The 14,424-nt window shown below is 41.0% G+C and overlaps 1 protein-coding gene across 3 annotated transcripts in view; it reads left to right on the top strand.

The window, feature by feature from the left end:
* LOC132123774 (double-stranded RNA-binding protein Staufen homolog 2) overlaps positions 1–14,424 on the top strand; it is a 154,087-nt gene that overhangs the window by 102,324 nt on the left and 37,339 nt on the right. For all 3 annotated transcript variants that reach the window (XM_059534402.1, XM_059534403.1, XM_059534404.1), the window contains exon 13: positions 476–589. In XM_059534402.1, coding sequence (XP_059390385.1) covers positions 476–589 — 114 coding nt within the window. The remainder of the gene's footprint in view (positions 1–475; positions 590–14,424) is intronic.

Raw genomic sequence — 14,424 nt, forward strand, 5'->3', positions numbered from 1 at the left:
TATAAAATGAAAAGTAGTTTTATTTTTAATTCTGTATGTTCTTCTGCAAGTTCAAAAGTCTTTAAAATGGCCTGGATATCTAAATAGGTCAGGCATGACATGATCAAAGTGTCCAGAAACCAGAAAACGCACAGACACACACAGACACAATCCTTTGGGTGTTGCTGAGTGGAGTTTGATGTGCAGAGGTGTTCACAGAAACCCCAAACGGGGCCAGAGCTCGCCTCTAAATTACTCTATCAGAGCGCTTGAGAAAGCACAGATTGTGAACCATTCATGAGGATGAAGATCAGAATCTAAAACCACTGCTGTTATCGAGTAAAAGTGAGCACAACCTACCAGCCAAGTCTGAGGATCCAGTTCGTACTTTTCCCACAAAATGTTTTCAAAGGTCAGAACCGCAGTGCAGTACATGCTGCAAATTGCATCACATAATATTTAATACTCGCTTCCCTCCGTCTCTCATTTCATGCAGGTGCAATACTCTGATCGGCAAACTGACAAAGAGTTCATGACCTACCTGACCCTCTCACCTGTGCAGATGACTTTCCACGGCATTGGGAGCTCCATTCCAGCTAGCCATGACCAGGTAATAGAACCTATCTATCTATCTATCTATCTATCTATCTATCTATCTATCTATCTATCTATCTATCTATCTATCTATCTATCTATCTATCTATCTATCTATCTATCTGTCTATCTGTCTGTCTGTCTGTCTGTCTGTCTGTCTGTCTGTCTGTCTATCTATCTATCTATCTATCTATCTATCTATCTATCTATCTTTCTGTCTGTCTATCCATCTATCTGTTTATTGATCTATCTATTTTTCTGTCTATAGTTCTATATATAGTTGTATCTGTCTGTCTGTCTATCTATCTATTGTTCTGTGTGTCTGTCTATCTGTCAAAAAAAAAAAAACACTCGGACAAAAGGTTTAAAATTTTGAAACTAAGTATTCACTTAAAAAATCACTGTAACACCAACAACAATCTAAAACAGTGGCATTTCAGACAGAGGTTTTGGGTTTCTTTGTATTTGTTGTATGGTAAATGAGTTCCAGATATAGATGATTTTAAAGCAATGTTTTGTTTAACAGGCTGGTATTTCATCACCTTTTCCCCACAGTTTTTCAAGCCAGTAAATGTATTCCATGCCGATTCTTTGTTGATTGCTTTGGAATACAAAACTAATATTGGGAAAATGGATACTGATTGACACATTTGTGCTGACAGATCTGAAAGCATCTTGGAGTGTGCTGTCATTACGAGGTTTGCATTAGGAAGGTTCATTGGGGAGAACAGATATTTTATTGCATTGTTTGTTTGCCGAGTTTCCTTGGATATGTCCGAATATGTCGCAGCCAGTTACTTACTGGCACAGTTTCACTCTTCAATATTTTATTAGCGCCAACTTTCAGGCAGTCGGAACACGTACAGCCATTATCCCCATTGTTAATGATAAGCGTGGTTTAGTGACAGACCAGACCACATTTGATAAGGTTTTCTTTTATCATTTTTTTTTTTGCAGTAATTATGAAACAAAAAGAGTCCTAGGATCCGGGCTGGCTAGTATTCATAAGGTGGCTTATTGTGTAGTGTCATCCATGCAGAAAAGCAGTTGCTTACATTATCTAATCTAAACATAGGACACTCTTTTGTTCTGCCCTTCAAAGCTCCACTCTCTAATAAAGCCCGTTCTATAACCAGTAATAGGGATTTCTGTTGTGGGGACACAGCCGCCAGAGCAAAATGAAGGCAATATAGGCCATGGACTTGTTGTTGCCAAAAGCACTGGTGCATGACCGACTGTTGGGGAGCCTTTCTTTTCCAGATCCCTTAGTACAGTGGCGTCCAGCCACAAAAGGAGTCAGAACAATGAACCCAGGGTGGTTCTGGATTGTGACACTTTTTGGCCCAAAGTTGCTCCACTGCCCCACAGTTTGCAGTCACTGCTTCTAACTATAATCCAGTACAGCAAGAATGAGAGCAGGCCTCTATCACTGTGTAGTTTGTGGTAGCCAGGCACTGGTTGTCATATTTTTTACTTACTTGAATATTTCTCAGGGTGGATTTATTTTTGAAACATTTCCGTATAAGAAGCCTCCAGTGTTGAAATCCCAGTGTTAAGGACTTTCATAGTAAGGAGTTAAAGTTGTGGTGTTGAATTTTAAACGATTAACACTAGCTGGTGTAAACAGCCTCCTCTTGTGGTGTAAAAACGGAGCGTAACCCTTATTAACACTGTTGAGTGTTATTAGACACATACGGGACATTTTCTCGTGTGCGAGCCTGACCTGTCTGAAATATTTTTCAAAGACGCCATTTTCTTTGCTCGCAATGCGAAGTGCATAAGGAAGTAAAACAGCGAAATAAAGTGTTTAGTCTTACTTACAAATATGTTTTGTAATATCATATCGTTTTATAACGATATTTATGTGCTGTATGCGCCTAAAAATTTCTCAGAGACAGTTCCTTTCACTCGCGAAGCGGAACAGACGAGGACTTTTTTTCAAAACGGGAAAGTGTTTTTATCTCCTTTAAAATATGTATTTTATAGCATCACATTGATTTAAGGTGATATTTATGTGGTGTACACTCCTAAACTTTTTCTCAGAGCGATATTTCCTTTCACCAGCTATGCGAAGTAGACAGGGAGTTGGTTTTAACAAGGAAAACACAGACAGTTAAGTAGTAACAGTTAAGTGTTTTACCCCATTTACGATATGTATTTTATAAGATAATATTTCTATATGATGATATTTATTTGCTGCGCACACCTGAACAAGCCTAGCTTAACCGTTTCACACAGATTTGAATTGCTCTGCAGTGCACAGATGCGGAGGTCACTGGGAAACACAAGAAGTAAGTTAACCGTTTTAAATGTTACTTAATTTAAAATGTGTTTTATAACATCATGTTATTTATAGTGATATCTAACGTATCTGCTGTAACGTTATACTCCTAAACTATTTCTCAGAAATATTTTCCTTCACTCGCGATGCTCTGGAGCAGGTGGGGAAATTGATCTTAACAAGGAAAACACCAAAAGTAAGTGTTTTATTTATTTTACGATATGTGTTTTATAAAATAATATTACTTTATGACGATAGTTATATGTTGTGCGTGCCAAAACGATCCGAAACATTTTCACAGATGAAATCTGAAACTGAAGGGAAACGCCAGAATTATTTTTAACATTACCTCATTTATAATACAGTATGTAACACGTCATAATGTCAAATCAAACCACTGCAAAACTGCTCAAATATAAATGGTAATACAAGTAAATTGTTCTTGTGTGTCTCATGACCAATTTTTGTGATTTCATTAAGCATGAATTGAATTTTCATGCTGTGGTTTTCATGTTGGATTTGAGTGCATTAATTTGAAAATAACACTTTTCAGTAAACTCAAACTCTCTTCATCATTCAAAGTGATTCTGTGCCGCCACAAGTCTTGGACAATGGCACATGAGACAATTGGTATGGTACATGAGTTGCAGTTAACTACTTTAGACACTTTATTATGATATTATCATTAAGCATTACATTATGTTTTGTATTTAGCAAAAGGGAGTTGTATGGGTTTGATATAAAATTTTAAGGAAACTTTTTTTTTTTTAAATATTGTTACAGATGGTTCATGCTGGCTTAACAGAAAATCAAAAGGAGATGATGTGCTTGAAGAGTATGAAGCCACCAATACATGAGTAAGTCACAATTGCATATTTTAAGATTATCATGTTTGTCATGTTTATTTTTTCTACAATAATAATAATAAAGAGTCTGATCTCTTTATTAAAATGAATTAGACTGTAATCTTTATATATATATATATATATATATATATATATATATATATATATATATATATGTGTACACATATACACGTTTGGACCGTAATTTATTTATGTGCTGTCCCATTTATGTGCATTCATTTTAATAGGAGTCATCCAACCTCAACGCAGGGAGATCAGTATGTAGTATTGTGACTTTGTCTCTGTCGTTAGAAGACCCATTTTCTAGAAAGACTGACTTTCTTTTTACAAAATACATTTACAGTGAATTAGAATTATTTTCCTTAAAGGGATAGTTCACCCAAAAATACAAGTTAAAGGGTTCGTTCATCCAACAATTAAAATTAGCCTGTGATTTATTCACCCTTAAGGCAGCCTCTGTGTATATGACTTTCTTCTTTAAGATGAATCCAATCTGAGTTTTATTAAAAATGATCCTGGCACTTCCGAGATTTATAATGGTAGTGGGTGGGAGTTTCTGTTCAACAGTCCAAAAGAAGTACAATAAAATGTATCCATCCCTAATGACGTGACATGACATTCAGCCAAGTACTCAGAATTCGTGCTCTGCATTTAACCCATCCAAAGTGCACACACACACACACACACACTGTGAACACACACCCGGAGCAGTGGGCAGCCATTTATGCTGTGGCGCCCGGGGAGCAGTTGGGGGTTCAGTGTCTTGCTCAAGGGCACCTCAGTCGTGGTATTGAGGTAGTAATAAACAGTGCCTCACACGGCTGCGGGGGGTAAATAAAGGCCTCCTGTAGCGAATCAATGCGTTTTTGTTTTACTCCCACCTCCGCTCTTCAGTGTTCGTCACTTCTCACCATGCATGTGCTTCATCGACATCCTTACGTCATCCGCCCAGAAGGGCTTCCGCGTACAACACTTATTGCAAGCTAGAGAAACATTTTATTATGGAAGGATGCACTTTATTTCACTTCTTTTGGACTGTTCAACAGAAACACCCACCCACTGCAATTATAAAGCTTGGAAGAGCCAGGACATTTTTAATAAAACTCTGTCTGGATTGGGAGTGATCCCATGTATTTCTTCTGTAGATTTTTCAAAAAATAACGTTTTGTGTTCCTCAGAAGACAGAAGGTCATACAGGTTTAGAACAACATGAGGATACACACATGACAGAATCTTCAGTTTCGGGTGAACTATTGTTGGATTGCAATTCATACTTGTATTTGACATTTCACCGGATAATAGTTGTGATAAATGGATTTAAATTTTTTTTTTTTGTGTGTTTTTATTTATTATTATTATTGTTAATAATAATAATAATTATTAGTTGTTTTTCAATTTGACAGGGGAAGGTGTGTGATGCTGCAAATAGGAGTGGATCTTGCTTGGCTGAAAACTGCTGAGAAACGCATCTTGTCATGCTGAAAAAAAGAAGTTTAGAGAAGACAAAAATACTATTCTCTCCAAGAAGGTCCAAACACCATCACAGACTTTGATTAGTGAGCATTAACATGTATTTATGGTAATGAATGGAATGCTGTTGTTTAACCTGATAAATGTCAGCAATATAAATCTTATGACATTAAGAGTACATATGGACCAAATAAGAATGTTTTTTGTTTCTTTGTTTTGACATTAGGATGTTTAATTGTTTTAAGACCATGTTCTTTACATTGAATTTTTTTTTTGAATGGTTTTGAATTGAAACATTCAAAATTAAGACATTTTGGTGCAGGAAAAAAATTACAATGTTTTAATAAAATAAATATATGTAAACATTTTATTGTTTTGTGGGTTTATTTTTTTATATATTTTCACCTGAACACTGGGGCAGTGTTGACCAGTTAATCCATGAGTGTTAACTTTGAACACCAACTTTGGTGTTCTCATCATCCATTCTGGTGTTAATATTTTACACCTTAAGAGTTTGTTGGTTAACACTGTCAGAGTGTTAATAATGTTCACAAGGTGAATTTGAACAAGAAGGGCTTTACTAAGTATTGGAATGTCTTTCAGTCAAAGGAGGTAGGCAGATGATCTTGGTCACTGGCCTTAGGTAGGTTCTGTCTTTCACTTTGATCTCAGCTGATCTGACTCTATTATCCTTCCCAGGGAAAACTTGAACAATCCTTCCTACAGGCCAAAGTGCATGAGGTAGCTGTGGATCCACAATCATAACAGTTTCACCTATCTGTAGGTTGTCTGTTTCTGACATCCATTTCTGTCTGGTTTTAAGGCTGGGTAGGTAGTTACGGATGAATTGCCTCCAAAAGTGATCAGCTAACAGCTGACTATGCCTCCATCTCCGTCGACTCAGAAGCTCAGAATCCTGGTATGTCACTTGGGGAAGTGAGGCGTCATCAGCAGGATGTTGGGTGTAACTGGGTCAGGGTCAGCAATGTCTGAAGATGTGTAACCAACAGGTTTGGCATTGAGGATCCCCTCAATTTCAATGAGAACAGTCCGCAATACTTCTTCAGTGACCGTCTGTGCTCCGAGTGTCACTTGCAGGGCTGTTTTCAAGGATCGAATTTCCCGCTCCCAACATCCACCAAAATGTGGGGCATTAGGTGGATTGAATGTAAACCTAATTTGCTGGCTTGCCAGTTGAGCTTGGAGCTCAGGTTGAAGAATAGTGTAGGCATCCCGAAGTTCCCTTTCACCACCTTTGAAATTCGTTCCCTGATCTGACAGGATTTCAAAGGGTTTCCCTCGTCAAGCAATGAAGCGATGAAGGGCCATCAGGAATGAGTCACTGTCCATACTTGTGAGGAGATCAATATACACTGCACGGGTGGTCATACACTTGAAGATGATCCCCCAACGCTTCTCATTTCGGCGTCCAAATTTTATGAGATAGGGACCAAAGCAATCCATACCTGTTGAATAGAAAACTGGCTAGTGAATTCTTAACCGGGCAGGTGGGAGGTCTGCCATCCTGGGGGGATGCGGTTTAGCCCGCAATTTTTGGCATTCAGCTCATTGGCGTTGGTGATGTTTGACTGCTGCTCATCCTCTTAATACCCAGTATTTTCTCCTGAGCTTCGCAAACACCCTTTCTGGTCCAGGGTGATGCAAACAGTCATCGTAGTCTTTGATAATTAGTTTGGTGAGAGGGTGATGTGGATCGAGGACAATGGGGTGAATGGTATCCTCGTCTAGTTGACTGATTTGTCGTAGGCGACTGCCAACCCGAATGAGATTGGTTCTGATATCTAGTTCTGGGGTCGACTATTGCTTGGTAGAGGTTTACCAGATTTCAAGTGCAATATCTCGTCTGGGAATGATTCTGCCTGGATCTGTCGGAGGGCTGTGAGCTCAGCTTCTATATAGTCTTCTGCAGTTGCAATGGAGGGAGAGCTTTCTGCTGATGGTTGTATAAGAGCTTTTAAGTATTCTGTGAATGTGCAACATTGATGAGGATCTGGAAGTGACAGAGCAGAGGTATAACAGTCCACAGAAAGTTGACCTTTTCAGCTCACCGTCCTGACTTATGTGAGCTAATGGTGGCATTTCTGGCCAGCTGTCTGGTCTTTGTCTGAGGAATGCTGGGCATTGGTTCCATCTGCTGTCTTTGTTGAGATCAGAGGTAGACTTTCCTCTTGTAATTGCATCTGCTGGGTTGTCGGATGACTGTACGTAACGCCAGGTGTCAGATTCAGTCAAGTCCTGTACTTCTGCCACTCTGGTCCCCACAAACACCTTAAAGCGACAGGAATCTGATAAAAGTCAAATTAGCACTGTGGTGGAATCAGACCACAGTGTGACACTACTGAGTGGTGACGTTAGCTCTGCCTTCAGGACTTGAGCAAGCTGTGCACCTGTGAGTGCTGCACACAGCTCAAGACGAGGGATGCTCTGCTGTTTCTTGGGAGCAACACAAGACCTAGCTGTTACAAAGGCCACCTCCACTTTACCTTTTTCTGTTCTGTTCTCTGTTCTTAAGTAAGCCACAGATCCATACGCCTTCTCTGAGGCATCACAAAAGATGTGAAGTTGCCTAATACCACTAGAGCAGTCTAGTTCCTTGCTGCAGTAACATCTGGGCAAACTGATATTCTGCAGATCTTCCAATTCACTCTCCCAGTGTTTCCAAGAGTCTAATAGGTCGTCTGGCAGCCTTGGGTCATCCCACTCCCTTTGTTTGTCCCACAACCTCTGCACTATTACCTTGGCTCGAGTGGTGAAGGGTACAATATAGCCAAGGGGATCATACTGGCTGGCAAGGATCTGGTAGATGCTTCGCATTGTGGGCACTTCACTTTCTGGTTTGCGTCGTTTGTAAGAGAGGGTATCTGATTGGCAATTCCAGTGCAGGCCAAGTGTTGATTCCTGAGCTTCTTGGTGGCCTTCGCTGAGCCAGAGGATGCTACTCCGTGACTGAATGTCAGCTGGCAGATGGCTGATAACTGAAGGGTCATTGCTAGCCCACTGTCGTAACTCAAAGCCACCAGATGCTAGAAGGCTTCAGAGTTTGTCTACAAGATTCTTGGCCATGTCACGGGAAGCAAAGCTCTGGAGGCAATTGTCCACATAGAAATTTCTCAATTTCTCCACTGAAACTTGTGTGTCCTCTCCAGGCTGGCTGTGATCTAGAACGTGCTTCTGTAAAGCAAACGAGGCACAACACGGACTGCAAGTGGTCCCGAAAGGCAGTACCTGCCATTCATAGACATCTGGGATTCTGTCTCTTTGCATGTCTCTCCAGATGTATCTCAGCAGAGGTTTATCTTGTGGCAAAGGGCGTACCTAATGGAACATGCCGCGGATGTCACTACTGATGGCAACAGAGTGCTCCCGGAAACGCAGAAGGACTGCCAGGAGAGATGGACCAAGTGTTGGACCAGGTAACAGTAGCTCGTTCAGGTTGTGCCCTTGATATGAGAATGAACAGTTAAAGACCACCCTGTTCTTCCCATTATGCTGCACCTTGTGGTGCTGGATGTACCAGGCTTCCTTTGTTCTGTCCACTTGCTCCTGACTAAGTTTCACAACATAACCAGCTTGCACTACCTTGGCCAGCTCCCCTTGGCATGCTGCAGTTAGAACAGGGTCCCTTTCCAGCCGTTTCTCGATTCCTCTCAACTGTGGCAGGACAGCTTCCTTTGGTGCACAGAGGCGAGGCATGTTCTGACACGGAGCAGAGGAGTAGCGTATCGCTGGATACCATTAACATCCACTCTCACCGTGTTTTCTTGCAGAAGCTGAATGGACTCTTTGTCTTGCCGTGACCTGGTAATCACCTTTTCACTCTGGTAGGGTAGAACATCCATTTGCCACAGTCTCTCCACATTTGCATAAAGGTCATTGACAGGCGGCAGCGAGGTGAAGAAGCATTGATCAGGGGAAAGATGACTGCTCAATTCTTCAGTTGGACCCTGCAGTGTCCATCCCAGACGTGTTCTTACTGCTGCTGGCCCACCAAGGGGCCCCAGTCGGACTGGTTTTATGGGTGTGAGGAGGTGGGGGCAATCAGAGTCAATGAGAAGAACAGGATGTACCTTGTCCAGCTGTTGTAGAGGTAACCCTGCAAGATGCTTAAATTTCTGTTGCAGGACACTTACTGGGTGTGTATGTTCTGCCAGACCGAGTGCTTTGGCTGTGAAGGCATTACGGATCTTGTAAGCTTTGTTGGGGTTAACAGTTTGGGACACAGTAAAAGTCACTGCCTCGCCGTGAATGACCTGGGTATCCTGTCTCACTGTACGAAGTACAAGGTCCTCTGGCTCTCCCACAAGTCTTGATTTCTGCACTGCATCATGCAGAATGATGGTCCACTCTGATCCATCATCTAATATGGTGTAAGCCTCCATTGCCACGTTGCCATTCTTAATCAGAACCTTAGTCACTTTGAGCAGTACTTTACTTCCGGAGGTTGGTCAGTCAACATATAAAACTGCACTGGAAGGAGCTGCACTTGGCTGAGATGGCTTGACCTGGCCATTGACATCATGTAGTACCATAAGGTGCTTCTTGTTGCAGGTTGGGCAGAAAGTCTTTAGTGTGCAGTTAGCTGCTTGATGTCCACGACCACAATGCCAGCATCGGTTCTTTGTCTTTATCCACTCTATATTCAGGTCTTTGCTAAGAAGCTTGAAGTTGTGACAGCCATTCAGATAGTGTTTATTATTGTCCCAGTATGGACAATAAGCTCTCACCTTCTCTTCTCTGACTGAAGCTGGTTTACACGTGGCTGACGACATTGATGTGGAATGTGACTTGTCGGTACCAAGTAGAGTGGTGGCTGGTCAGCTCCTTAGACTCTCTTCTCACCTCTCTGCCACTCACTGAAGATTCCTGCCTTGTATAACAAGCGTACTGGCTATTGTCTTCCTGTACTTGAAGCTCATATTCCAACCAATCAGCGAAGTCCAGCAAAGTAAGAATAGAGACTTGCAAAGGGTGGGTGTACCAATTGAAACTTGATCTGAGGTCATGTGGCAGTTTACTCAGGAGTCGAGACACATGTGATCCACATTCCAGCTCTACAGTACCTTTGTGGCCAAGCTGCTGCAACATACTGACAAGCGAATGCACCTGCAGTCCGAACATCCTGAATGCCTTTACATCTCCACTGCGTATATTAGCTCCATCCATCAGCTCAGCGATTCATTGCAGGGCTAATGGGTGGGGTTGACCATATATCTTATCCAGAGCTTTCATGGTGTTGGTGAAGGGAAATCTGGAATTGCTGTAAGAGTCTGCCACAAGGAGGGCCTCCTCCAGTTTCAGATGGTCTGTGAGGATTTGAAATTTGAAACGTTCTGTGGGATCGTCAGGCAGGATGTTCTCTAAAGCAATTCTCAGTCTTGAAAACTCCCTAGGGTCAGAAGACGTTAGGCAGGGGATGGTAGGGGTTGGACCTCTGTATATTTTCTCATGGGTACATGAGGGTAAGAAATGATCTGAGCTGTATTCTGCATGGGCTGGCCTCCTCCTTTCCTGTGATGGGACCACGGACTCAGGCAGCTGAGGTGGCTGGGAATATGGGGAAGTGTTAGGATACCTGAACTGAGCTGAGTCACTATAATGTGCTGTAAAGGAGGGTCTTTCATGAGGGGAGGAAGAAATGTTCATGTTTCTCAGATCTTCAGTCAGCTCTGAGCTTTCCTCTGGCACAGCTGGGTGTGGCAGTCTCTTAGTGGCAGATGGTGGCAACCTGGAGCGTGGAGCTGGTATTGGGCGGTATGGCTGTGGAGTCTGAAAGTTAACTGCTGGAGAGTGAGAGCGTGGTGATGGCATTTGTGGAGTGAATGACTCGGGTGGAGAGCTCTGCTTCGATTTCAAGCTTTGAAGCTCATGCCATAATGCAGCATTCTTGACGCATCTCTTGGAATGCTTAAATGATCTCAGGGAGCTGGCTGGATTGTCGTTGCAAGGCTGCGTTCTCCCTCTTCATCTCCTCTAACATGGCTGTAAGCTCTGGCAGCTGTTTCACTTGCCTTTGCAATGCTGCATCCTCCTCTCTCAGCTTTTCAGAAGTGCAGTCCCATTGGTCAGTCAGTATCCACTCAGAATGTTCTGATGCTTGGCTCACTGGTGAAGTGGATATGGAATGACCTGTAGCACTTGCTGGTTCATTCTCCAGTACTCCCTGGCAGGTAAGTGACCGTGATTGCTGTTGATGAGACCCAGGTCCACTGAGCTCAAAGTCTTCTAAGTAGGCTGGAGGGTTAACTCGTCTCCTCGGCCACACAGCAGGGGCTTCTCTTTCTGGTTGAGACATGTCTGTAGCAATCCACACATCCGGCTCAAAGGACCATGAAAAAACTGCTCACTACTCTTGTCTAACTCAGGTTCGGATTCATAGAACGGCTACAGGGTGTCCGGTCAGAACATTAGGTCTCACACGCATCTTTGCACAATAAATCACCCTGAAGTACATTCCTGGTGTGAGACCTAATGTTCTGACCGGACACCCTGTAGCCGTTCTATGAATCCGAACCTGAGTTAGACAAGAGTAGTCAGCAGTTTTTTCAGATGTAGAAGATTAAAAAAAAGATAAAAAACTAAACTAAACTAAAAAAAACCTTTTGCATTAGACATACTGTCTGTTTAAATATCAGAATCAGACTCAGAATTACTTAATTGTACCACACTGGGATATTCTTTGTTACAAGTTGCAATGGATAGTAGGTCAGTCTCGAAACCTCAAGAAAAATGCATGCCATGGTTCAGACAAAGGTGCTTTTATCTTCATTAAAATTTGAGGGGAACGTTCCTCTGATCATAAAGAACACATTTCAGTTTGTGTCATTTTTGTGCTCTGGTTCTAATAATGACTACTGGTTAGGTTGCAACCCTCTACGGACACTTTGGCAATTGAATCGCCATTGGCTAGTAAATATTTTAGTTTACTCACCAGACTGATTGGGATATATATATAAGGGGTGTAACGGTACGTGTATTCGTACCGGACCGTTTCGGTACATGGCTTTTCGGTACGGTGCACGTTTGTACCGAATGCAATATTTTGTGCGCGGAACATAGGTACATTTTCGTGTTTCCAAACGAACACACTGGCTGCGCGGTGTGTACGTGGCGTTTCTGCTGCGTGTCAGTTGCGTGACGGCTGCCTCGCGTTTTCTGTGTCTTTACACACCAGAATCGTGCCTGATGCGGCGCTGGCGCGCTGCTGCTACTGTAGGTGACATAGAGGGAGACCGCAGACAGACCAGACTCTTGTCTTCACGACAACGATATCTATACTTAATGTTGAGCATAAATATAAAGCCTACTGATGAAGGACACCGTCAACAGTATTGTAAAAAAAAAAAAAAGATTGTAATTCAAACGCAGCTCCCGTCGGCATTTAAACAGACCTTTGCTCTTCTTAATTCCGATCGGAGCAGGTCTAAAAACTGAAACTGTTGATGCTGCAACTTTACACTTTGGAAAAGTTATATATATTTTTTTAAATATGTGCAGGCCTGCAAGCTGGGATTGGTAATGCTACACTGTAATCATAGTTATTTATTTATATTTTTCATTATATTTTATTATATGATATTGGTTTGAGACTGAGAGTATTTTATTTAGTGGAGAACTTTGCAGCAGTATTTTATTTCTCATTCTTTTTAGATTTTATATATATTTTATTAAAAAGTATTTAAAAAAAGTGTAAACAAATAGTTAAAAAAAGTTTATAGTAATGAACAACCTGCAGTTTAATGTTTCCATTTCTTTCCCTTACTGTACCGAAAATGAACCGAATCGTGACTTTAAAACCGAGGTGCGTACCGAACCGTGATTTTTGCGTACCGTTACACCCCTAATATATATATATATATAATATATAATTTGTAAAATGGCGCCGTTTTTTTAAAATACACTTTTAATATCAGTACACTTTATAATAGTGTCAAGCTTTATAATAATCAAGTATTGTTTAATATAACTTAAGTAATTAGAAGTAAATTTGATAACCATGTTTGAATGCTTATTAGTCATTTTTACTGAACATTTTAACTTGAGAGGTGGTTGATTTTTCTGTCATTCAATGTTTCTGACAAAAAAGGTAAAAAACTAACAAAAATACTGATAGGATAACAAAGATACGAATTCTAATAATAAAAACTATAAAACACACTAACGCCTGTTTACTAACGCCTGCAGTGCGTATGCAGTTCGTGTGCGTTACGTATGTGGAGCAGAAGCAGCACGAACTCATTATGCTTTCACACAGAACGCGTTTGCAGTCTGCTACTGATCCTCGGCTGTTTAGTCCATAAACACAACATTTGTTCATTATTTAGATTTGAAATCATGTAAAAAAAAATATATATTCCTTTTCAGCATTGTGACTTTTATCACAGAACAGTAACAATCTTTCATAATCATAGACATTAGTTTAAACGCAATAAATATAAACAACATATAATTCATGCATTTGACTTCTAGGTTTGTATAATAAGCTGCTCAGGCAAGTGGCAAAATATTTAAACACAACAATTAGCCTACTTTTCTTGTTAAGATATCGCAAATATTGAAAATTAAAACACCACTGACAGAAACAGTTTACTCTCGTGCCTCTTGCAATTAAATCTTTATTACAATCAATCCCACGGGTCTTAATGAACTTTGTTTCTCTGCTTCCATAAAAGTGCATATATTAAGTTGCCTTGTTTATCTAAAGGTGCTCTTTTTCTTGTTTTAAACCTAGCCATAAACCAATGTATGGTGTGTGAAACACAGTAGGCTTTCATTAGTATACATATATTGTGAAATTACTTAATTTCCGTGTCAATCCATGTTCATTTTTACTGCGAACAATGCGCTGTCACTTTGATTGAGCGTGTGCAGCACAGCAAAAATAGACTCGGTACGTAAACGATCGCTGCACTGCTGCAGACGCACCGCTTCTGGAACACACTGACAGACCGCAACCGTGTGCAGCGTGAACGCTGGAATCCGTTAACCTGTTAGCCAGCACCCCCCATAATGGGACTCACAGCTGAAAGTGCTCTACCAAACTTATAATTGTAACAGTTTCCTACTTCAGTGTCTTACAAACATAATTTTAGACACTTTGGGCTTTACTTTTTATCAACCAGATTTGATAATGCTCAAAAATATTAAAAGTTATAGACACTGAATTGCATTGAATTTTTTTTTTTACCACACTTAAATATTTTTTTATTTGATATA

This window comes from Carassius carassius, chromosome 42 (assembly GCF_963082965.1).
Source record: "Carassius carassius chromosome 42, fCarCar2.1, whole genome shotgun sequence".
Classification (NCBI taxonomy): domain Eukaryota; kingdom Metazoa; phylum Chordata; class Actinopteri; order Cypriniformes; family Cyprinidae; genus Carassius; species Carassius carassius.